The sequence below is a fragment of the Aplysia californica genome, unplaced genomic scaffold (genome assembly GCF_000002075.1).
Source record: "Aplysia californica isolate F4 #8 unplaced genomic scaffold, AplCal3.0 scaffold00228, whole genome shotgun sequence".
NCBI classification, from domain to species: domain Eukaryota; kingdom Metazoa; phylum Mollusca; class Gastropoda; order Aplysiida; family Aplysiidae; genus Aplysia; species Aplysia californica.
In genome coordinates, this window is record NW_004797498.1 from 713,883 (window position 1) to 740,933 (window position 27,051).

Sequence of the window (27,051 nt, forward strand, 5' to 3'; positions counted from 1 at the left end):
ACTCACAAACACACACACACTCACAAACACACACACACTCACAAACACACACACACTCACAAACACACACACACTCACAAACAAATACTTGCATACACACACTTGCACATATTCACTCACACAAACACGTTCACACACACACACACAAATACTCGTGTACACACACACTGACATGCACGCACACAGACAGACACACACACACACACACCCACACACAAATACTCACGTACCATGCACGCGCACGCATACACGCACACCCATGCGCGCGCCCTCACACACACACACGCACTCACACACACACACAAACACTAATGCTCGTGTGCACGCACATGCACTTTTACACACACACACACACACAAACACTAATACTCGCAAATTTACACACACACACACACTCACACTCATGAATATTTACACTCACACACAAAAACGTGCACTGACACATACACCCCACAACCCCCATCCAATCGTCCGCTGCCTTGGATTCATCTACATTTTCAGGTTTTTGGGGGATGGGACAGTTCCACCCCTGTTTGCTTTACCTCCCACTGAACAAGGTTTGATCAAAATTGTGCCTAGGGGACACCATAAATTCAATTCTTATTACAATGGGCTATTGTATGGATGACCCGCGTTCAAATCTCAATGGGGGTGTTCTTGAGCCTTTAGTTGTTTGAGACAGGCTCATGGCTCCCCACTCTATTGGGGATGGGTGTTAAATTCAGATGTCCTGCCTCTCAACTCTTTATCTCCATTGAGGGGGGGGTAAACCCACTATGCCGTGGCTCTTTTTTGGTACGAAATCTAAAATTGACATATATGTCAATGAACTGGTCATTAATAAAAAATTTTTAAATGAACCTATTTCGATAGTTCTTCATCTATTGAATGGTCTCCTTTTAAAAGAGATTTGTTTTCGGCAATTGCCAAAAAGTAATTTGACGTCAAAGTCGCTGTAAAGGAATTCGCCTGAGTTGTTTCCAGCGGCTCTCCGGCACAGCAGTTCCGACCGCTGGGAGATAAAGAGTTAGATAACTTGTCAGAGTTAAAAGGGGTGTTAAAAGCATAGAATTACCTATATGAACAGTATGTACTGATAACTGCTTTTGCGTTAAGGTGGTACCCTTTACCACACGCAAATAGAACTCTTTCGATTGTAGATAAGTTTCCCATAGCACCGGCGAGAATGATTTTAGTTGTATTTTGAATGCTTTTTTGTTCCTTCAGACGTTGTGCTCACATCATCTTTTTTTTTGTCAATTGGTTGCATTAGATGCCTCATAGATGTAGTCAAGTTTCACACCATCTGATACGGTTGTTTCTTTTGTCCACAGACTGCACATTTATACGACCTTACGGGCCTATAGAGAACCGGACATATGACATACAGAAATACTTAAAGGAACATAACTTCTCCCTGCCATACGATCGGTGAGTTTCTAAAACCTTCTTTAAGGAGTGAGGTGGTTATGCATTCAAACATGGTCTGCTCCATCTACCTCTTTGTGTTTTGATGTTCCTGATTTGTGTCCAGTGAAATGCCCTCGCTGCATGTACTGTCTCAATGTAAACTACAGCCCTGCCATAACCGTGAAACAAAGAGATTGCACGGAAGTAGAGTATCTTGATCTCTAATTTTTAGTATGTAGAGAAGAGAACATAATCATTGTTTAGAATTCTAAAATTTAATTTTGTCAATTTTCTTAAAATTCATCAGTGTCATTGCTACAGTGGTTTGGAACTTTGCTTGCCTGAAGAAGATATGTTTATTCTCATGTAGAAAAGATATTTTTGGGAGTCTCTGCTTCATTCTCTTCTTGTGTAAATGTTCCTATTTCTTTTAAATTATTGAGAAGGAAGTTGATAATAGTTTATATTTGAATCTTTCTGGTAAGTATTGCTTCATTTTTTGAGATTCAAGTAGCAAATGCTATGATTTTGAGCCACGAGATGTCATTTGCTTTGTTGGTTGTTATCTTTTCAGAGTGTTAGAAATCAGCCTGGGCTTCAAAATTCGGACTTTTCATCTAAACCTTTTAGAGACTCATTATGGACCGACGTGCTACAATGTGGAAGTGGAAGTGAGTAGACAGACCATTAGAGACATAAATTAGAGAAATACTTTATTGATTTGCACAGAAAAAAATTGACAGTGCTCTTTCACCTACTTCTGCTACACCAAATTTATATATGAGCCTTTGCCAATAGGTGGGGGTTTCTTCATATACCTTACAAAATCCTTTGTCATTCCAATAAAAATGGAGCTACAGCTTTGAAATGGGTATATGTTGTGCCTAATATGATGTTTCAGCTATGGGAGTAGAGAAATGGCAGTCGGGCCATCAGAAGAAATCTTACAAAAATTTTTAGTTGTGAAATCGATGTATTTTTAGAATTTAAAATGTGACGTGTTGAGTTTGTACTTTTTCTGTTGTCAATTTCAACAATGAAACAATGAAATAATTGCTGAGAAATTCATTCTTCTACACTTTTACTACTATAACTACTTTATTTGTGGTGCTATATCAGAAATAATGATATCTGTAGCTGTTTTTTCTTTGAGAGCCTTCTAGATTTTCATTTTCGCGCATAACTCGTGTAGTCATTTCGCAAGGCAACTTTGATTCCCCATGACTTCGTTTCTATCAGCCACTTTGTGGCCCTGGGATGAGCATAATGTTGTTCAATGTTTACTCTCTGCCCTGACTGATTCCAGGGCTGTGACCGTGCGTAATTTTGCAGTAAATGGAAATCCCGCGATGCCTGGTGCTCTGTCATGATTTGTTATGCTCGAAAGAATCAATCAGAAAACGAGAAATAAAAGGGTTGGAGGAACGTGCATTGTTCCTGCCAATTCATTCAAAGCGTATTGTTGTGCGATGCAAGACGGCGAGAAGAATAACGATGGATGAGACGGATTCATTAAAATTTTTTTATGTCGTCATCAAATCTTAGTGTTATGTTAAAAAAAAGCTGTTATTTCCGAAAAATGTTTCCCCTCCTTTAATCAAATTTAAACCAAGTAATGATTAACATTGCACTACGTTCCAATTGTCAAGTAGTAATAGATCTAGATGGGACCGCGCGTTCTTGGCTGGATGTCAACGAGAGGGGAAGATTTGATGTTTATTGATGATATGTTCTAAAATTATGACAAACATTTATCCGTTACGTGTCATCGTAGATAGATATTTGGCATTTTGCATAGAGTCATAGTAAAGTGTGAATGAAGTGACATTTTTTCACCATTAGCATGCATTATGAGTCAAACTGAATCTCCTGAATCTTTGTTTGCCAAATTTTTTTTTTAAAGAATTAAAATATGAAAATGGAAAGTTTTTCATTTCTTTCAGCTATAACTATGATGACACAAATGCAAACACAATGGCATTCAGAATTTCTTTTTCCTGTGGTCCTCACCATTTTATATTCTCTTCAGGCTTATGTTTGAAAATGAAAGCAATAAGAAAACTGTTAAAATAATTTTGTATATTCAAATTCTAAAAAATGTGTCATCATAGTTATGTCCGAAAGAATTTGACTTGATGCTATGTAACGCCAGTAACACAGCTTAGCATGCCATCTGTAGGCCTGTAAATACATGTTTTTGTAGGAAGAGATTTGCATTAACAGAAAAATTCAAGTGAAAACGAAATATTAAAAACTTTATCATCAACCCTCTGTGCTACATTTTAGGTATCCACCTATTGGCAAAAGCTCATATTATGTAAATAATAGCATACTGAGACAACCATGCACGCACATACACATGCAGGTTCATATGCACACTCATACTCTCACACACAGACAAATACATGTGCATGCACTTACCAACACATACATACACACATTCACATACACACATTCACAGACACACACAGACTCACATTGCACATTCAGGCATATGTATGCCTTTTACCGCAGTGCAGTAAATTTTCATTTGCTTTGCATTTTCTCGAATCATTTGAATCATGCTTGGTATTCGCTTGATTAGATCATGTATCCATTTTTTAAAAAAGAATTGAGCTTAGTCTTTAACCCATTCAGTGATGTTTTTTTCATTCAGTGTAGCAGTATTTTTTTAATGGATTTTGATGTGATTTCTGTATTTCTCTGAACCTAATTTGAATCATCTGAGATACAAACTGTTCATAAAGCCTTTTTTGAATTCATTAAGAAATAAATAAGGCCATTTTGCTGTATTTTACTTCCTTTGGCTATATATTAAATCTGTTTTATCATGGGTTTTTTATGTTTCCATAGTACTTTGAATTCTTTTCACAATATTTTGAATTTTATTTGTTTGCTCTTAGTCTTCTTGTCTCTAATTTGAATTGGATTTTGTCTTCTTTTAACCTCTTTATCCATGATTTAAATTCATTTCAGAATATTTCATATTGTCATTTCAGATCTTAAATCTCGTTTCCTCTTTACTGAGTCCTCCCACCCCCTTCCCCTGTCTCTTTGGCCACATTTGAAGCAGGTGTACCATAATGTCTATAGTGTACTGACTCTCATTTAATCACACCCGTCAGATCTTGTACGAGAACAAAGCGCGCAGTGGGCAGTTGCTGGTGGACCTACAGACAACACGCACTGAGGTCACGTGTTTTGGCAAGATCATGTCACCAGAAGCAGAAGGTACAAGCCTGAGGGCTTGTCTTTTCTCTTGTGTGAGATCGGATAAGATAAACTTTATTTTTCTTCCAATGAAAGAATTGATATGTGAGGCATAGTAATGAAATCAGGCGCTCAACCAGATAGTGAAATTGAAGAAACAGGCATTTTTTAACCCATTTCTCAATTATTATTGAGCTTTTATTTAGTTACTTTTTATGTGGTAACATGTACACATTATCAAACTCACAACACACACCCACAAACACTCATACACACACACATGCATGCACATACACATACAAACACACGCACATGTGCACACACACACACGCGCACACACACATACGCACTCTTACTTGGACAATGCACCTTATACAGAAAATGGTTGATTCCGCACCTAATTTTTGTGTGTCTGGCAGATGAGATGGAGTCACTGAAGATGAAGTACATAGCTTTTGACGCAGCCGTCATAGCCACCTGCTGCCTGTCCACGATTTTGTGTAGCCGATCTCTGAAACGCAGCAACAAACTCAGAATGGTTAGTGCTTGTGATTGATTGCAAATAAATGTTCTTCTTTTCCTCCTCCGCCTCCTCCTCCTCCTCCTCCTCCTCCTCCTTGTTTTTGTTCTTCTTATTCTTCTTTTGTATCAAGTCATTAACCATTTCATTAATAGCATGGACATTTTTCCCTGTTTACCATTTTATGTCACATATTATGGGATTACTTTTTATGTCTCCTCCCTTTTATGTCCTTTAGTGTTTGGGAGGGGCTTTAGAAAAGCCATTGGAAGGTGCAGAAGGATATTTTCAGGTAATTCCTTAAACACTTAAGTCTAATAAATTGTGCAAAGACAAACCGTGCTTTCTTTTATAGTATTAACAATAGAAAGCGTAGGTATAGTGCAAATTCCCGCTCAACAGTATACCCCATGTGCTTCACAATCTTTATTATGGCCCCATTAGACCAGATTGCAGTCTGAAACAATCTCAACCTCCTGGGAAGCATACAGTGCTACTTGCCATTTTGTAGGTGCTTAAACACTAGTACATTCGTACACTATCTGTCACTGTCTATGGCTGGGCACCTATTCACACCTGGATCAAATGGGGAAAGTTTGTTTTAAAAAGCCTTTCCCAAGGACATAGTGTCAGGCTATGTTGAGCCTCAAACCCCAGAACTCGCAGCCTCACAATTTCGAGTCAAGTAGCCTAATCACTCAACTACTAATGCCATATATTGCTAAATTAACAACAGTGTAGCCTTTAGAATTTCTTGAATTTTAAGTTGACATCCCTGCCACACAAATGCATTGCTATATCGATCATGACTACTGTCCTCAAATCTATTTGCTGGATTGTGTAAAGTAAACACCTGAAAAACTGTAGAAATCGGACATTGATCATACACACGCCTGGCCACACGTCTCTGTTTCCCCCTTCAGGACACGGCCAAGTACTTCCGTCTCCAGCGGGGGCGTCCGCTCAGCTTTTCCAACCACCTGGAGTTCATCAACATGTGGTACATCATCATCATCATCAACGACATCTTCACCTGCATCGGCTCTGCACTCAAGATGCAACTGGAGAGTAGGGTCAGCATTTGATAACAATAACAATTATAATGATAATAAAATTAATAACGATAATCATAAATAATAATAGATAATCATAATAATAATGATTGTGCATTTATATTATGTGTATTCATGCATGGCTGCATGCTCTATGCACTTTACCACTATTATTATCCCAGCAGACTCTCAAACACTCAAAAACATTCTTGTCCTCCCTGGAAGCCTACAATGTAAGCAGCAGATTAAGCACCCAAACGCTTACAAACTGATGATATCTTTCACTGCGTATGTCTGGGTACACATTCCCTTTGGGGTGAAGTAAGGAAAGTTTGTCTAAAGCGCTTTTCCAAGTGGTTCATTAGCTCAGCGGTTTGAAAAGTTTTGCTTTTTGATAGCTGATTTTAATTGTATTTTCTTCCTTTAAGACTGATTTGTTATGTTTTTTTGTTATTTTCTTTTTACTTCGCCACTGACAAAGTTTGTCTTTGTTCATAGTGTACTTGGTTGGGGTTTTCAACCTCGTAAATTCAATACTAATGTTTTCATTCACTTTCAGGAGAGTGATAAAAACCTTTTTAATGGTTCATTAAGAGGAAAAAAATTAATTAACAATCTTGAGAATTCAGTCTTCAAGGAACATTTAGCTGAAGTTTGGGCAGTCTGAGGGCACTCCCTGTGGTAGAGTTGTTTGAAAACACTGGTTCTCACAGCGGCTCAAACAGTGGCTCAAACAGTGGTAAAGCTTTGCTCAAACTGCCACTTAGGTGTTTCACGAGCAGGGCATGTGAACTCTAGCTCAAAACAAAGCTCTGCAGAGGCATGGTGTTGTAATCAGGCGCTGGTCAAAATAATTAAATAGAAGAAATTGGCATTTCTCCACTTGTTTGGCAATTTTTATTGAATTTTGTGTTTTTTGGCTTAACACCTTTTATGTCCATTTAGAAACATATTTATGTGTGGAATTCACTGAAAGATGTTGGTTAAAGGCACAAAAATGTACTTTTGCTGTTTCCAAGGACTCTCAAGTCTTTGAAATTACCAAACTTTGGTGGTCTTTTTCTCACTAATTTTACCTCTGAAATTCAATTGCCAATATATTGACTTCTTATCAAGATAGATAAGTATTTTTTCCATCTAAAGCAAGGCAAATGAACATGCTTTAAGATGATACCAATAACTCCACGTGCCCTAAAATTGACGAGTGCCTGACTTTACCTCATTGTGACACATGTAGCTTTTGAAAGCCCTTTGGGTTTCAACAATAATAATATGTTTACAAAAATTCGTATTGACTTGTGTTAATTAATCAGGACTCCTACTTTTAAAGGGTATCCCAAAGTCTTATATTTGCGTCAGATGGTAAAACATACAGTAGTCTCCGCCTAAACGCACGCCATACAAAAGCACACGCCGCTCAAACGCACGCTTTCGTCATCTGACGGGTTTTTTACGATATAATTTAGACGTACAAACGCACGGTCACTCCCTCTAAACGCACGCTCTGATCCGCGAAACACGCTGACAGGTAAAGCTTAACATGGGGAAATTTTCACTACAACTTGTACAGCCTGCATAAGACAAGCCTAAGAAAGAGTGATGGACAGCGTTTTCACATCCAACTTTCCACAGACACATAGATCTAGGTCTGGTCGGTGAAATGTTGGGGGGGGGGGGGATTGGGGGGACTGAAATGTTTTTTGATTGGTTCCTGGAAATGTATCTTTGAGAGAAGGTTTCTGACTGGTGTTTGAGTGACTGCTTGTAATGTTTAGTTAGATCTAGGCCTGATGCGCGACACCCGTAAATGCCGTAAAACACTAGATCTAGACAGGATAAAAGATTAGACAAGTAAGCCTAATCAGCTGCGCTTGAAGAACTTATAACGTACTTGTACAACGAATCACAAGAGAAATGTTTCTCTGAATGTAAAGAATGATTCTGCATGAATTTACGGTTGGAGGTGGTCGCTTGGAAAGCCACATGGCTGGGCTGTCGTCTCTATGGTTATCGCCAACAGTTTCCTCCTACGCTATCTGTTTCCGAGGTTTATAGTGCATAATAATGATAATTTATTACATGAAGTCTGTCTTTCTCCCCCAATCAACGCCTTTGTACTCCTAACCCCAGTCCCCAGTCCGAGAATCTTTCACAAAACAATTGCGTGCCGTCACATTATCTGCCAAAATGACCTCCTCCCTCCAAGGGAGGTCAGTAGAGTTGATAGGGAGTTGAGATGACTACGTCCCTTCCTCCCTTTGCAAAGGTTCATGTAAACGCATGCTCCATGTAAACACACGCTAAGGAGCCCTCCCGAGCACCGTGCGTTTAGGCAGAGACTACTGTATATGCATGGACTTGCTATGGAAAGTTGTCCTCACATATTAAACTGTCTTCAACTTTATAAGTCTTCAAATTTTTTACTTTGATTTATGACAGTCCATAAGTTACTGAACAAATTAATGCTTTCTTTGGGAACAGTCTATCTGACGTCATTGTGACAGTGAGTCTAAGGCTCGTTGGAGGGTTCCCTTGATTCATCACTATGTTTTCCGTCTTCATGTCATTTTTTTTCTGTCTCTTTTCTTGATTTTCAAAACATTTAGTTAGTTTCACTAAGATGTTGGCAATATTGCAATGTATGATCAGATAATGAATAGAATACAGGGTAATATATCCAGTAATTAGAGATTGTGGTGTGGATATCAAAAGTTTCTGCTTTTCAACATTTGTGTGTGCGCATAGAGAAAGGTACCAAAAGTCGCCCCAGACCGTTTCGAGCTACAGGATGATAATGACAAATATCACTTTTTGGACCAAAATGGGTTTCCATAAAAAAAATGATAGATCCACCATTTTTTTACAACGTGCTCATGGAAACTGCTTTTAACAGGTGTTAAAATCTATTCTTGAAGCTCGTTTTCTCTTCCCAGCTATGTTTTATCATTGAATTCCATTCATGATATTGATGTCAACTAAATACCAAATTGGACATGAATTTGCCATGAATCGTTTTTTTTAAGTTTGTGTGTGTTCTCACGTTTGTTAAACTTAAAAGCTCATTTTCTAAAAATTATATATCTGTATACCCTACCTCGCAAAATATGCAATATCTCAAACACTACTTTAGATATCTAAAAAACTTCCAAGACCTCTGTGTTCAGCATTGAATTTCCTATAAGGCACAACCCTTAACTCAAAATGACCAAAATCCGACTTTTGGTACCTTTCTTTAGGCTCACACACATTTGTCTTTACGCTGTGGTGGACTATGATCAGGCTGCAAGTGTGAGATAGATGATAGATGTAACACGTGAATAATGTCGGTGACATTTCCTGTCTTCTTATGTTCTCCAGTCTTTCAGCATCTCCTCGGAGAACTACGAGATCTGCAGCATGGTGATAGGCCTGGGCATCTTCCTTTCCTATGTCGGCATCCTGCGATACCTTGGCTTCTTCAAATCGTACAATGTAAGCAAAAGTACAGGTCACAAATTGTCAGCTGAGAGCCAGAAATGACTGTGCCTGTTTTAGGCATAATGCCAAAACAAGCAGAAGTGAAGTGTTCAAATGACATTCAATTATGTCTGTAATATCAAACCAATTCACCCAGTGGGTTTGCCCCTGACAGGATTCCCAATGTTTTTATGTCCAAATGTTTAAAGTTTTCTCCGTGTGATAAAGATTGTTTTTTTCTCAAAACATAATTTGGACATAATCACCTCTAGTTCTCAGTTGACAAAACATATGTATCATCTGTGTTGTAATCAGTTCAACAAATCTCTGATTTTACAGAAAATGCACAAAATATATTTTAATTTACCAAAATTTCTGTAATCTTTATTTCAAGTTACTCTGAGGGTAGTTAGTGTATGGGCATCTATGGTATGATTATCATGCTCTTCACCTTACATTCCCAAGATGTGGGTTTGATTCTTGTTGCAAAAGATTGTATCAAATATCTACGTCTTTTGCCTGGTATGTAGTGCCCTAAACATCCCACTGTGGCCCTCACAGGCAGAGTATAAGGAGCCTGCTTACCTATTTACAATGTAAAGAAAGCTGTGGAGATTCCACTGTCCTTATCTTTGTCTTTTCTGCTCACTCAGTATTTTTGTTGGTCATGGTACATTTTTTCAGTGAGCACATTTAGAGATTCATCTTTGTTCAGATTTTGAGATTTATTAGCTTCAAATTTTGAAAAGAGCCACTGACTGAAGTGTCTTTAGGCCATTCCCAAAGGAGGAACATTTCTTGTTCTAATGTGCAGTAGAATTGTAAATGGGCTGATCCAACAATGTCATGCTCATAACTGTGCCTGAACTACAACAGGGAACTGCTGCTTTTTGTTTCCTAATCCTATCGTCATTTTCCTCTACTTCTTTTGTACGTTTGTCACACTCTTGTGACCCGCTATTTCCGGGGTGCCTTGAAAGTCAAAACAGACTTTGTGCTGTTGAAGCTAGAGAGGTGAGCAGAGTAAGTCTGATTCCCTGTAAGGACTTCTCTGTTGACATCCACCCCTTGGCGCTCATATGACCTTATGCAGTTGCGAACGCTGTAAAACCTCTTACTAAATCAAAATAAAAAAGAGCCAAAAATGTGGTTACATTTTTTCACTCACACAAATTTTGTGAGACTTAAGATATATTGTTTCTTTAACAATCTCTTTAGTGCTGAGGTGCATTTTCCTCGACTTCTGCATCGGGCCATTGTGTTGAGAATGATCAGATGTCTTTCTTTTCACAGATTTCCTTGATTAATGTACAGACAATATATATGTTTTGGTGTGCAAATGATGTTTAGTATTACTTTTTTACTATCACAGCAGCCTTTTATTAGTTACTCCCTGGTTGTGCTTTGAATTTCAGTTTTTTTTATTTTAAGAAAGATCATATAGTGGCAAAAACCATTTGTGTATTTTTCAAGAGTCATATGATTTGTTATAGTATAAAGTCATTGAATTTGTTTTGTATTGTATAAATTCATATTTGTTTTATTGTCCACAGTCATGGACATTATCTTGTACCAAGTTGAACATGTTTGTGTCTATGGATTTGTGTGGGCCAGGGAAAGTGACTACAGTAATCACTCTTTCTGTCTTTCATTCAATATTTGTTTTGAACATGTTTTTTTCCTGCGCCTGTTATTGCTTGTTCACTTTCGTCTGTCCACGTTTAAAAAATTCTAGCTCATTTATTAATTTACCTACCCCCCACGAAACTTTACATAGCACTTCTGCAGGCCAGCGACCAAACAAAATTTATTTGTAAAAATCTTAATCCAGTGATGAAAAGGTTCTTCTCTTTGGGCCCTATTTTAAAAACTGCTCTTTGGATGCATACACAAGATCGCTAAAATAAATGACTTACGGTAACCTTGCCTTCAAATAGCTCATTTTGACACAGCAACACCACCCTGCCCCCTCATTTCAGTGTAAACTTGTAGATTTCATCCCCCCACTGTCTAGACGTCTCCACGTGCTCCACGTGAGTCTAAAAAATTACACACCCTGTCTCTTGGATCGTGTTTCTTAATTAAGTGTACATTAGAGTGCGGTGTTGAGGAAAATATGTCAACTTATATTTTAAATGTTTTAGGTGTATGCTGTAAATCCTTTATTATTTCTTTGACCAACTTTAGGCTTACTTCAAAGAAAAATTGTCGGAGCCTTAGTTTTCAGCGACCTTTATGAATGAACTTTAAAATTCTGTTGGTCATTGAACTTTTAATCTCGTATGCAAGGACCTGAGATTATTACACAGAACGATTTCAGTTTATCTTGTTTAAACCGTGGTCAGACGAAAGTAACAATCTTTAGAAGCACATATCTAAAGAGAATGAATGCTCTTTTCGGTGGTGCTGATGTCCTGTTTACTTGTCTTCTCTCCTTGTTGTTTCTTTGCACTGTACAGCTCCGTTTTGCTCAGCTGTTGTCATGTTGAGCTGAACTAGGGTTGTTTTGTGAAGATTCCAAGGCTCTCAACCCATATGGCTGGGGTCTTATTGGAGATAGACCGGGGGCTCTTGTGGTCTAGAGGTTAAGGTGTTCGCCTCTCATTCAGTAAGGCCATGGGTTCGAATCCAGATAGCGATGGAAAATTTTCTTCTCTAAAATTTTCTCCTTTCACATCCTCTTCTGCTCTCTAACAATGTTCTGCTGTCTACTTTCGTCTCCACTTTCTGCCCCCACCCCCTCACCTCTTGTGCCCCATCCTCTGGGCTCCTGACTCTTTCTGCAGCCTTTCTACTGCTACTCTTTAGCTCCTTCTTACTGCTGTCTTTCAGCCACACCCCTTAACTTATGGTAGGTAAGATCTCTACCTAGCCTTCTCGGACAAAGGCAAAAAATCTCGGTCCCATGTTCAAGTTGTGCACATTAAGGTTCCTTTGGTGATCTAAAATCGATAAGAGTAGGCTTCGGCCGCCACCGGGCAAAATTCAAAATTTCCTACCTACTATAAATGTTGAAATATGTCCTGCGCGCTCATATGACCTTATATGGTTTTGAGCGCCGTAAAATACTTACCCAAAAAAAGAGAGAGAAAGGGAGATCGACCTCAAATTCAGTGGTCCTACCCTTCACACTTTATCATGGTCACTCTGTGCTTTTCTGCACCAACGAGAACTTTCCCTTCCCCTCACTCAGCAGGGGCATACCCAAGAAGCCCTGACCGGTCACTCGGTGCAGGTCTGCTCTAGTGTTGCAGGGGGGGTGGGTAACCTGCCGAATGCCAAAAACTAGTGACTTCTTGGGGTGTATTACTCTCCAGATTGCCTGACTAGACAGGGTTCTTTGTATTGCTGTCTGTCGGACTATAAAATGCTAACTTAACAATGTTGAGAGTGGCATTAAACCTGTACACTTTAACTTATTCACGTCTCTCTCGTTTTTTGCCAACTCGGGGGCTCTTGTGGCCTAGAGATTAAGATGTTCACCTCCTATTCAAAGGTCCCGGGTTCGAATCCTGGTTTCGCCGGAAAAAATGTCTCCTCTAAAATTGTCTCCTTTCACCTTCTTTCCTGCTCTCTAGCAATATTCTTTCGTCTGCTTTCGTCTCCATTTTCTGTCCCTACCCCGTCACCTCCTTTGCCCCTTCCTATGGGCTCCTGACTCTTTCTGCAGCCTTTCTGCTGCTACTCCTTGGCTCCTTCTTACAGCTATCTTTCATCCACACCCCTGATCTTCTGGTAGGAAAGATCTACACCTAGCCTTCTTGGATATGGACGAAAAATCTTGGAGGTCCCGTGTGCAAGTTGTGCACATTAAAGATCCTTTGGTGGTCCAAAATCAATAAGAGTAGGCTTCGGCCGCCACCTGGGCAAAATTCAATATTTACTACCAACTGTAAATGTTTAAACGTGTCCGGCACGCTCATATGACCTTATGCGGTTTCGAGCGCCGTAAAACACCAAAAAACCACACAAAAATTTTGCCAGCTCTTAGTAATCATTTATGGATGGATGGCAGTTGCTCTGGTGTGGTTTGCTCCTTCTTTCCTATTCAACGTCTTTTGTCCTTTTCTCTTCTTCTTTTTTGTGTTTATTAATCTCTTTAAACACCTCTAATCTTCAGAACTCATATGACCTAATTGTGTTGCAAGTGCTGTAAAACTTTTATTAAATCAAAGATAAGTGATCATTCTTGTTTTGATGTGTGTTCTTTTAGTTCTAACAAACAGTGATCAAAACTTCTGCAGGTGTTGATGCTGACCCTGAAGACGTCCTTTCCGCATGTGTTACGGTTCCTGGTGTGTGCAGTCTGTTTGTACATGGGTTTCCTGTTCTGTGGATGGGTTGTCTTCTCACCCTTCCACATCAAGGTGAGGCTTTGCCTGCTTCGTGGGTTGAGTTTGTGCAATTTGTATAATATTTGTGAGGCAGAGTGGGGAAATCAGGCGCTCGCCAAAATAATAAAAAACCCCCGAGAAATCAGCATTTTTCGGCCAGTTTGGAACTCTTTTTCGATTTTTTGTTTTTTGCTCAACACCTTGTATGTCCATTCAAAAACACTTTCATTTTTGGATTTTATGGAAAAACATTAAATAAAGGCACAAAAAATGTAAATTTGCAGTTTCCAAGGACTCTTAAGCTATGGAAGTCATCATACTTAGGTGGCCATTTTCTCGCTGATTTTACTTCTGAAACCAGGCGACCCAACCTCCTTCAATTGCAAGTATCTCGACTTCTATTCAAGATAAATGGATAATTTTTTAAATCGAAAGCAAGACAAATAAACAACCTTTAAGATGACACCAATATCTCCATATGCCCCAAAATTGACAAGCATCTGATTCCATTGCGTCGTGACACATGATATATTTGTGTTGATGCGTGTGCGTGCATGTGCGCGCGTGCACGTGCTCCGTGGGTTGAGTTTGTATTTAATGATATTTGTACATTTTATGTTTGTATTGATATGTGTGCATGTGTGTGTTCTTCCGTGGATGAGTAACGCTTTAGCTTTTCACATTAAGATAAGTTTTTGTACACTTGATGAGGTTAGTTTGCATAGATGTGTGTATTTTTATGTGTGTTTATAAATCAGCAGTGCTCTGTCTATTTCCTTTTAAGGTGAAGCTTATTATGCTATAGTTTGTATGCGCTTGTGTATGGTTGTGCACCCATGTATGTGAGTAGTTTGTGCATTTTTTTGTAATAGATGTGTGCTTAAGTGTGTGTGTGAAATGTATCTGTCTATGTATGTGGTTAAAAGTACATATTTTTTGTATTGTAGTGTGCTGAAAGTTAATCTAAAACCCTCTACGGGAATTTATGAGTCATTCATTCGTTAATATATTTATGTATAGGATAAGTTTATCAATACACATACATAGAATAACACTCACATATTCAGTCAAATCGACTGTTTTGTGTTAGACTCTGCCATACACCATTTTGAAAAGTGATGTATGACAGTCTTACACCGAGCCGTCGATATGTACGAGGGCTGTCCCAGAAATAACAGAAAAACGGTCATATTCAAATAACCATCTAATATTTTTCATTTCTGATAAAAGTTTTTCTTTGCTCAGAAAATAATCGCATACACCATTTTACTACATGGCAAGAAAGATGGCAGTCGCTAAAGAAAATTGATAGAAAAAAGAGATTAGAACTGCAATTCAGTCTATTTATACAAAAGGGAAAAACTCCCAGTGAGACTCATGCAGAACTCTAAAGTTTTTATTGTGAGAATGTTCTAAGAAAGTCAGAGATCTACCATTGGTGCCATTTCTGTAAAGATGAGCAAATAAGCTTTGATCATTGTTTGTCATCTCTCAGCCAACACAGAAAAATTGCTGAACGCATTGAAAAACTCATTCCTTATGACAGGAGGCTCTAAATTGACCTTTGCTAATGCCATAGATCTTTCTAAGTCAAGAGTCACCGTCTTAATGGCTTGGTGGGTTCCAAAACAGTTGACAGATGTGCACATCACTTCTATGTTTGCACGGTGTTATTGGAATGATGAACTGGACAGCTTGTGACTTCCAAGATTCTACTGAAAGCTTTTTAGACCAGTCCTGATTTTGACCATTCAGACTTCTATTTGTTTGGATCAATGCAGTGATATCCAGCCACAGAGGAAATTACTGATGACACAAACTTTTTGGAGCGCATCAGAGATTGGTTGTGTTGATTGACTTTTTCAGGGATCACATGCATTTACTCATTTGAGGATAGGAAAAATACTTGATTGTTCATGGGGACTACATTGAAGAATAAAGGGAATGTTTATACGAAACTGTAAGTCGTTTCCTAACCTAACCATGACAAAACTTTTCATTTAATAGCTATTTTCTTTGGGATAGCCCTAGTATGTAATGATAATAATAATAATAGATAGCATTTGTATAGCACGAATCCCTGCTCAACAACAAGCTCTATGCACTTCACAATCTATATTAAGTATAGATGCAAGGTCTGATTAAAGCACCTATATAATTTCTGTAACAGGTTTCCCTATTCGTATTTAGTAAAGAGTCCCTTAACATCATGGATATGTTGTTTTGTTTCTTAGTTCCGGAAGTTGAGCACGGCGTCAGAGTGCTTGTTCTCTCTGGTCAACGGTGATGATATGTTCGTCACCTTCTCTGCCCTGACAAACAATAGCAACTCCATCTTCTACTTCCACCGGGCGTACCTCTACATCTTCATCTCCCTCTTCATCTATGTGGTGCTCAGTGTTTTCATCGCCGTCATCATGGATAATTATGAAAATTTGAAGGTAAAGTCAATTTTTTCTTCCTCACAAAGTAAACCACAGTAGAAAAGTTTGTTGTGCTGAAGACAAAAATTGTCCAGTTTCATCTCTATTTTTTTTCTTTTATTAAATGGAATTCGGAGACTTATTTGGAGCCCATCCTTTGATTTTGTGATAAAAGTGTAGGTGTATGTAGTATAAGTTTTTATGCTCCTGAACAAGAACTTGGAATTTTTTTTAAACCTTGATGTGTTTTGTGCCCTGCACATTAAATGTTTAGCCTAGGTGCTGTAAGGGAAAAATAAACCTATTTTATTAGTCCTTGGTTAGAAGTTTGCTTTATGTAGCCCAACAACTTGTATACATGATTTAACAATAAATTCAAATTTTACACGGCCTTTGTTCGTTAGAACACTGCTGCCCCTGTTGGTTGTTACTCACATAAAGTATTCAGCAGAAAAGAGAGTGGAGGAGTTCAGTTGGTTTGAACTTCACTGACAGAAAAATGTGTTCTGTGGTAGCTTTGTGATCTGCCTTCAAAATAAGCGTTTTGTGGGTAATGGTAGGCAGTGAGTTGAAAAGTAGGCTACAACTCAGGAATATTGCTGATCTGACATTGAGAAGCATATTCAAATTGTGGTTGACTAAATGTTGCTATGTCTCTCTATGCATGCAGCATTACTACGAAAAAGGCTTCCCAGAGACAGAAATTCAGAAGTTCATGAAAGAGAACGGTGAAATGCCGGTGTCCGAGCTCTTCAACCATGTTCGGCGTGATGGCACGTGGCAAAGCTGGTTCTTCTGTTTCTTCCCGTGTCTGGCATGTTTACGCAGGTGAGTCAAGGGTCAGAATAGAATTTGGTCTGCACTCTCTGCCTATACCTGTCCACTGTGTAGAAATAGTTGTCCACACATAAAAAAGTTTTAGAAATTATTTTTGCCTGTCTTTGACTGTGTGTTTCTGAAGTTTGTGGAGCTGTGATTTTGAAAATTTTCTACCTGTCTTGTCATAAGTCATTACTAAATGAATGAAAATAATTTATCTTCGAATTTTTAAAATTTTTTTTAAAAACTCAAACGATCTCATCGTTTTGTTTCTTTCAGAAGTTTAGAATTATTTCCTTCTGCTTATCAACTCACTCATTTATTTCTTCAAAACTGATATCTTTCTCTACATTAATCTTGTTTTTTTCTTTTTATTGATGCACATATACAGTTGAAACTCCAAGACCCATTGTTGAGGAGAAAAGGGGTTGTCTTAGACTGGTTAATGTCTTGGACAGTGTCAGTTATTAACATTTTTTTAACGCACTGGGGAAATGGGAAGTGGTTGTTTTGTACATGTGATTGTTTTGGACAGGTGGCTGTTACAGTAGGTTCGACTGTATATCGTCAGTGCATTTCGCTATCCACGTATGGAGGATTCAGATACTTTCAAGAATATGTGAGGAAAACAATTTTGAAAATATTTCTCTAATACACGTTTCAACTTCTTGATTTTTACAATTTAGTTTGTTGTCATGAATTTTTGATGCAACGTAAAATGTGAGAGCTGATTTTTAAGATTGTGCTTAGGTTAAATGCCTTAAGTTTTTAAATTTTGTTCCATACGCGGATAGCGAATTGCAGTGACGATATGTGTCACAACGCGGTGGAATCAACCAAGACTCTCAAGCAATGGAAATGACCAGACTGTGGCGGCCATTTTCTTGCTTTTTTAACCTTTGATACGAGGAGACCCCCCCACCTCCATCAAAAGCAAATATCTCGACTTCTATTCAAGATAAATAGGTGTTTTTTTCACTTAAAGCAAGACAAATAAAAAATGTTCTAAGATGATACCCAATACCTGTATATGTCCAGAGGTTGATGAGCACCTGATTCCATCGTGTTGTAACATATGTATGTCTTCGTAGGATCTTAGTGAATTTTTCTTTGACATAAAATATTACATTCTGCTTGTGTGTTTAATTGTTTCATCCACATAGTAATATGTTGTCTCAGTCAAATGCTATACTCTCACTGGATAAAAAGTGCTTCTTGAATTCATACTGTATTATTTGTGAATTAGTCTTTCTGTTTCGTTGCATTTCCACTTTGTTTTGCATGATTTTGTCCTGAAACATCTCGCACAAGGCCTTTAGGGCAGGCCTTCGAAATTTCATAATGTAAAAAAAATGACTTTTTACAATTCAATTTTAGGGATGAGAAGCATAAAGCTGTAGAAGAAGACCTGCAAGAAGTGGTCGAAGTTGAACCGTTAGTATTACTGAGCTCCTCTCTGGTCTTCTGGCCTCCCGACCTCGCCCATTTGCTTCTCTCGATATTCCTGCTCACTTTGTTTCCAAGAAGGCTTGTAGCAACGATCTGAAAGCATCTACCGTAGGTTTTTTTGAACAAATTGGGTCTGCGTTCAGGTTCTTATCTTTCCAAACAGAACTACGAAGGATCCCTTGTTATCGGGCAAATCTGATTTGTTGTTCTTCATTGTCGTCAAAAGGTTGGGTTCTAAAAGCAGTTAATGGAGATCAAGATATTATATACCCTCAGTAATATGGAGGGGGTGGTAGGTTTACAATTTAATTGTTGCACTATGCCCACATATCATTATCCTTTCTGATGTATTTTTTAAAAAACCTAAAGTTGGGAAGAAAAAGTTGTAATACAGAAAGGGTCTGGCACATCTTGTTTCGAGTGGACTGCAGGTGCAAATTGGTAGTTGTCAGTGTTCTCAAAAGGTCAGGTAGCACTGGGATTTTACAACAAGCTTGTTACCTCACTGGTATCTCTGTGTACTGAAAAGTACTTACGAAAACAGTATCTGCCTTCCTATGTCAAGCAGTTTTGACACCTGGCTTTTCAGTTTGTACATATTTATTTCTGTCAGTATGCAGTAGGAAGTTGAATTCTACTCGTAGTTTTTTTCCTCTGAAAGTGTTTTGCTCAGTATAGTTGAAACACCTGAATCCTTTTTTGCTGTAATCAGATCTTTGCTACTAGTATTGTCCTTTTTGTTGTACTAACTTGAAGTGATTTCTCATACTAACTTCCTATGTGTCGTAATACGTTGCAACTTTTCTTGGGCTCAGAGTCGGCACAGTCCTGTTGACAGTGAAATGTGCAGTAGTTTAGGTTGGTGATTCTGTTTTGAGGGTGTCAGTGGTTTGTCCTTCTTGGGGAGCTCTGTGTCTCTGTAGTTTTATTTAGCTGTCATACTTTTTCCCAGCACCTCATGACTGTTACTATTTTGGAGCATTTTTTTTTCTTGACTGAACAGACAAATGTTCACATATCACACTTTGCGACTCTGAGCTGGTCAATTTTTGTAATTACAGTCAAACCTGGGTAAAATGGCCTTCCATTGTCAAGAGGAAAAGTACCCATATAACACAGGTGGACGTCTTAGGCAGGACTGGTCAAAATGAAGAAAGCAAATCATTCTTTTATGACGTCAAAACCGGGCTGATCTCAGACTTTAGACGCCGGCCGTAAGGCCAATTTAAAAGGGTTTTTGTTTTCTCTTTAAAAAAGGGGGGGGGGGGGTGTATAAGAAAGGGTTTTTGTTGGTTTGTTTTTTGTCAAGCTTTCTTTTTGTTGCTGATTTTGTAGGTAAAAAAAACGAAATATTATGTAAGTAAGACAATGAAGATGGAGTGCCATGGTAAAACTAACACACGGATCGCCACCACTGGAAGAACGAACGACGCTTTTGTTGCAAGTTCACGTCAACGTCCATTGTTACTTGTTACAGATTAGGTCAATAAAACAGTGACCAGTCATCTCACATACGATTTGTGCATGAATTGTGGGCGGTGTTTATAAGATATGACGGATCACACTTCCCTCACAAGCAGTTGGAAATGTATTGTTAAGCCTATCTGTTGGTCAACTTGGGTAAACATTCACTGGAGGGACTTACAATAACGACAGGTGAATGAATTATGAAGGCCCGTCCACAGCGTCAGGGGCTGATTTAAAATTTATGACAAAGCATCGGGCAGCGAGTGACCACGCCTGGCCGCCTGAGGCAGGTAAATTTGACCGTAGGCTGATCAAATAAAGTGCCGCTGCCGCGTTGGACAGGTGACCGTTTTATGCAGTTAAATTATATAGAAAATACGCAAGGGGGAAATGGAAAGTGGCCGTTTGTACAGGTGGCTGTCATGGCAGGTTCGACTGTATCATGATTTAGTGCTAGTTGGGCCTCCTGCCAGGAGTAGCAGGTTCATTCACCCCCACCCCACCCCCTGGCCCCCCAGATTATTATTACTTCTCCCCACCCCTCACGCTCCGACCGTAGACAAATATTTATAACTACTCTCTCTATGCGCACCCACCTTTGACAGCCATCCATGATAATCAGTACCTTTCAATTATTACCTTACAATTATTGTTACTTCCCAATCCAGCCCCCTCCCCGAAGACTGTCTTAACCACTCTTGCCCCCCTTCTCCCTTAGACTATTTGCTTGACCTCTCTTGCCCTCACATCCTGGAGGTAATTGTCCCACCTCTGACCTGGTGTCCTTGTCTCCTGCAGTGTTTGGAGCGGACTATCTTCTTTGGCCACTGACCTCATATGTCTGGCCAAATATGGGCTTCACATCTTATGTCCAAAAAAAACCAATCCGTGATGCCCTTCTAGTCAGGGTCAGCTTTTTTTTATATTAACCCTCTCTGCTCTCCTCTTCTCTGATCTGATCCCATGGAGATCACCCTCCCTCCACCCATCCGCTTTCTCTGTCTTCTCTCATCATTCCCCCCTCTACAGGGAAGAGACCTGATAAATACAGAACATAATCTCATAATACATTCTAGTGCACTGTTGTGTAGATACCCTGGAAAGGGTTTTCTAAACTTTTTATTTCTACCAGTGTCTGCATGTAGCCGTTATGCGCTTCGCCATTGCAGGCAGATTACATGTGTTTGATTCTGATGTGAGGAGGATTTTTAATTGAATTTTTCCATTTGTCTGCTGAGAAGTTGTATCCTTCTCGGCCTAGGTTGGCTGTGACAGGCAGGGTCGAAGTATCCTGCCTCCAAAATGACCTAAGCTGTGTTGTTGGGAGCATTAAACACCTACAATTACAATTATTTTCTTTTAAGTTTTCATTTCTCAAATAGAATTCCTTACTTATAGGTTTCTCAATACTTTGTTTATAACCACCCTGACGAGAAAAGTTTGTCTTCCATGAAGTATGTATTTCTTCTTCAGGGATTTTAGTGTGCTCCGCCATTTTTTAATGGGCTACATCATGAATAGTTCACCTGACCTTTAAAAAAAAAATTGTTTTCGTGGATAGCAAAGGTGTACACATTTGAAAGCAACAGTTCATGGGAAGTGCTGTATTCTTCCTGGAGTTATGATGAAAAGTATTTCAAATTTCTTCCCTCTGTGCTTCTTTAGTTAAGGGACTAAAACCACAACTGGCTTAGGTTGTAGTTTTAACTTTGTTTAAGTCTTGGATAATGGAAGTGAGGAAGTTAAAAAATTATAAGTTTTGTTTTTCTAGATGACATCCCCCCCCCCCCCCCCCATTTTTTCTTACATTGTTGTCCTTACTTTCTTTGTATGTCTTTTTAAAAATTTGACAATTTTGTTTTTTGTTTTCTCATGAGAAAAGTTAACACAAATTTGACACAAACATTTGTAATTTTAACTTACATATTTTGCCATTAATAAAGCATGTCTGTTGACTTCTAAATTTGCTGTTTTAATACTTTATTCAACTATCTAAATTACTTTTTTTAAATCAAGATATTTAGTATTCAATGCATTGGTTCCTCAAAGGCTTATAATAAAAACTTTAAAAATGTTTAAAACTCAGAAGGCAAAAGTTGGTCCAGTTGAGATTTTTTGCCATTTTCTCATGTAATGCATAAATTTGTACCTTCAAAAGTAGTGATTTTTAAAAAAAATCTTTTTTTAAAATCATTGCATACTGAGTTGGTGTCTGTGTTCTCAGATCTGGCAATCAGCTTTTTGAATAGAATTTTCCCTCTTGAGAATTGAGCTAGTTCTGGTCTTCGCTGCAATATCTTCAGTGTCTTACAAGAAGAAATTCTGTCCGTTGTGAAATAACATTTCAATAACAATAAAACTTATAATACAAACGTCATGTTGATCAGGGAATTTCTTCATGTTTAACAGATTTTTTTGTGCAACAGTGTTTACAAAAAGAACAAAAATGGGAGGCGACTGCTCTCTCTCAGTTCATTCAGATCAGATGCTAGGCCCTGTGTAACCTATTTTTAGTCAATAATAGCAACACATGCAGAGCTGCCAGCCTTTGAAAATTGAAGAAAAGAGAAACCTTATTGATATTATCAACCCCAGACAGACGCCTTAACAGCACAGAATAAGGCTCAAGGGAGGTTGTAGCTATTTACTTGATGGTTTTCATGCTACTGTTGGGTTTAATAAGAACGAAAGCAAGTAGCAAAACATGGAACTGATAAATCGTAATAGCTGCACACTATACTATAAAGAAAATGTGAAAGTATTAAATGATCAGGATGATCCCTTTAAATTAGGGACGGTTGGCAGCTTTCTAGTGTCTTGTCTGCCTGTCCTGTGAAACAAAGCCACCCCCTCACATCCTGCTGCGTGCTGAAAGTGTAAAAGAAAACTCAATGGGAAGTCTTAAGCTATCAAATGCGTGCTATGTGATGTGTAGTGACAATTCGCTACCTCAGAATTACAAAGTTCTATCTGCTCAGTACCTAGTTTTGAGAAATTTATCGTCAAAACTTTTTGAGTTTCACAACATGTCAAACTTTTTCGAATGCAGTTCTTTGAATATCTCGATAATGGCTTCGAACTTTCTTGTGATTTTGATAGAGCAGAGAGAGCATTTGCTTTTTGACCTCATGGCCTGACCTGACCATCAATGATTTATTTATAGAGGCACCAGCCATCCATGTCCAGGTGCTGTTTTAGCCTCTTTTTCCTGTATTCGGATTAATAATATCTTTTTGCCAATTTATTGGTTCCGCTTCTGTGTACCCCATATCTATGGTTCTCAACCTGGAAATCGCCTATAATTCGCTGTAATTGCCTCCTCCCCTCCCCCCCCCTTATAGTGTCATCATTTATGTTACCGTCTATTTTTATCGATAACACGTTTATGGATTAAGGGCAGTATTAATGATAATTAAGGAAAAAAAACATCAATTAAATAAATAAATAAATACATAAATAATAGATAAATAAATAAATAGATAAATAAATATGCTAATGATTATCATAATACAAATATTGATAATGAGAAGAAGAGGAAGAAGAAGAAGAAGAAGAAGAAGAAGAAGAAGAAGAAGAAGAAGAAGAAACACGGTCATAACATCAATATAAAAAACAATAATACTAACAGAATTGATTTGAGTAAAATAATGAAACAATATTAAAATAATAAATGGAGCAATATTATTATAAATCAAAATTTCTAAAAGGACACTACTTGGAATCCGCCGATTGTATGGGATCAGATACCTTGTATGAATAAGTTAAATTAGGTAATTCAATCCATACAATTTGAGACCTCATGGCCGTTGTTACTCAAAACAGTCAAAAATGTCAGATGGAACTTTGTGATTCTGAGGTAGTGAACTGTAGGCTAAGTAAGGGAATTGGAAAAGGAAGGGTGGAGAGTCAGCCAGGAGGAATTGAAATGAAACAAACCAAAATTCCTTATTGTTAACTAGATCTGCTAGAATTATTTGTTGCCTTAAGGGAAGTTACAATGTATAGAATAGAGAGTGGGAAAAAAAGAGGGATTTAAAATTCTTTGTCTTATCAGGAATTTCATGGTAAATGGCTTTATGTTATGCAGTCTTTAAACAAAGTCTACTGTATGTTACAGTGTAACTTTACATCATGTTAGAAATTTAGACTGGAATATTATAATCTCGTCATACTTCCCTATTTTTGCCTTTTTTAAAATCACTTACACGCATTGATATTCTTTTTTTCTCCTCAAAATGTTTAATGTTTCCTTTATTTTCTTTCTCTATTGATGAAAATGCTTTCTAGTTTGGAGTGGACTTCGAATTCAGAAGATTTTTTATGGTTATGGATCCTTTTCTCTTGGTCTTTTTTTTTCGTTGGGTGCGCTTTTTGTTTATGTGTTTTTGTCTGTGCGCTCACACTGGTACAGTGTTTGTTTTTAAAAAGGGGGTGGAAGGTTGAGAAGGGGAAGAGTATAGTAAAGTCTGTGATACGTTTACTGATTTCGTGTATAAGACATGAGTTATTTTTAGTTTTTTTTTAAAGTTCAATGGCACTTGCAACACAATTAGGTCACATATGTGCCAAAGATTAAGAGTGCCACAAGAGAGTTACATGCAAAGAAAATATGGAGGAAAGATGGTAGTACGTGAGTAGGAAAGAAACACGTTATTATAGCATTTTAGAAAAGTTGTTCAACAAGCGTTCAAACTTGTCATGTCAAGGAAGCATGTCAGTGTGAGGATAAAAATTGGTATTATTTATTGTTAAGAATTTTTAGCTGGAGATTTTGTTGAGTTAGAGAATTTTGAAAGAAGAAATTATAATCATAAAATGTATGTCAGATCCCCTAAATTTCACGGCTGTTTTATTCATTTTAAAATATTTTCCTTTAGAAAAATTATTTTCGTTTTGCCCAAATATATATATCTGTGGCTTTAATACTTCATTTTTAAAATGAAGTATGTTCTGTGTAGGCCTAATTAATGAAATTTGAAACGCAAAAGTATTCAGGTGTTAATTGTTTGTGTACTTCACAGTGAGCCCTCTATGAGAAAGATGAGTCAAGACCGGCGTGAGCTGCTGGCCACAATCTGATCAGTGGTCAGCGGGACTGGTGTGGAGTTCCTCCTGTGTGTTGCAACCAGTGTCTGATAACATTGAAGAGAGCTGAATGGATTAGTTAAGAGTGTTTGATTGCCTCCTGTATTCCGTGGGCAGGTGATTCAACAGCGCTGGAACTTGCTCATTTATCTCTTGATAGTGGAAGGACTTAACAGTATTTGTGGAGTATTTGATCTGTTGGACTCTTTGCTGCAGAATGATATGTGGTTTGACAGCTTATCTTATGAAGAGATCAATTTATGCCTGTCAAGAATTTTACTGTTGTCTGGCTGTTAATTACTTTAAGGAATGTTATTGCCACAGGCAGTTTTGTTCCAGCTGAGCAGCTTCACAAACTTACAATGAAAGGAGTCCCAGAATATTTATCATTGGTCTGTTGTCATATAACAGACATTCATTTGAGATGCCAGCAACTTTAGCTAACCATTTCTGATATATATAAGGTATACTTCAGATGCTTTGCTTTGTATGGAAGGCTTTGGTGTAAAGTTGTTTTTATTTAAATGATATTAAGATGTATGTGTTTTTTATATCTGTTTGGAGTGAGTTCTGTGTGCCTTAATGCTATTCCACTCCACCCCCCCACCCCCCGCGGCAGTGCTACTGACTGAAGTGTCTTTAGGCCATTCCCAAAGGGGGGGACATTGACCTGTTCTTATTTATAGTAGAATTGTAAATTGTAAATGGGCTGGTTCATCAATGTCATGCTCATAACTGTGCCTGAACTGCAACAGGGAACTACTTCTTTTTCTTTCCTAATCCTTACTATCGTCATTTTCCTCTACTTCTTTTGTATGTTTGTCACACTCTTATGACACGCTATTTCCGGGATTCCTTTATAGTCGAAACAGACTTTGTGCTGTTGAAACTAGAGAGCAGAGTAAGCCTGATTCCCTGTATTGACTTCTCTACTGACATCCACCCCATGGCGCTCATATGACCTTGTGCAGTTGCGAGCGCCATAAAACCTCTGCTAAAACTAAACTTAATCCTATTCATCTTCAACTTTTAGTTTCGGGGGAGACTACCTTCACTGCTGATATTTATTTATACGTCTGGGCATTTCAAAGGCATTTGTTTATATGCATTGTAATGTAGCAACTGACACCACCTGAGATTGACAGACAAAAGGCACAAGTGATGCTATTTCCTGCGGGGAAAAAATATTAATCTCTTCAAAACTATTTAGGATTTGGAAGTTACTCTATTTATGGAACTATCTTATTGCAAACAACATGAGTTAGGCAATGCTGTATGAAAGAATCCAAGAGAAATGATTTTTATTTACTGCAAAATATTCTTTCTTCAAGGTAGACTTTTTAAAACAATGAACTGTTAAAACATCGCTTGAGTCTGGTAATGAATATTTAAATTCTAAAGTCATAAGTTTTGTTTTCTGATACCATTGACAGCTTTAAAAAGGGTTAATAAATGGTTGCAAGTAGATTTTTCAATATATGTGAACTATGGTAGAAGTTAGGGGGTCTTTGCTCCCTTTATCAGAATGTGATCACGTCATGAAAATGTCACTGTGCCAAAGCTATTATGATATTGAAATAATTGTTGCATGTACTTGTCTTAAGAAATAATTTTTAACTCCCATGATGTATTTTTGAATTGGGCTTTTGTGCTACCCTTTTCATTTCGGTTGTAGTCAAAGGTCCATATTGCTGTTGTGATGTTTTGTGTTTTTTCTCAAGGGTTCTCCCTCATGTACGTCACTGTGTCAGGCTGAGCACAGTGAGTGCTGTAACATGAGTGTTATAAAACTTCTCCTAGCTTGACTCGACACAGTGAGTGTGCTC

The 27,051-nt window shown here is 38.1% G+C and overlaps 1 protein-coding gene across 1 annotated transcript in view; it reads left to right on the plus strand.

The window, feature by feature from the left end:
• Window positions 1-25,755, plus strand: part of LOC101858276 (mucolipin-3) — a gene marked incomplete in the record, with an annotated part of 73,219 nt that extends 47,464 nt beyond the window's left edge. The window contains 10 exon segments of the mRNA XM_005099872.3: window positions 1,335-1,431; window positions 1,985-2,081; window positions 4,536-4,641; window positions 5,040-5,158; window positions 6,064-6,213; window positions 9,550-9,663; window positions 13,893-14,015; window positions 16,217-16,423; window positions 17,076-17,233; window positions 25,162-25,755. Of these exon segments, the coding sequence (XP_005099929.2) occupies window positions 1,335-1,431; window positions 1,985-2,081; window positions 4,536-4,641; window positions 5,040-5,158; window positions 6,064-6,213; window positions 9,550-9,663; window positions 13,893-14,015; window positions 16,217-16,423; window positions 17,076-17,233; window positions 25,162-25,219 (1,229 nt within the window).
• Window positions 25,756-27,051: the final 1,296 nt, after the last annotated feature.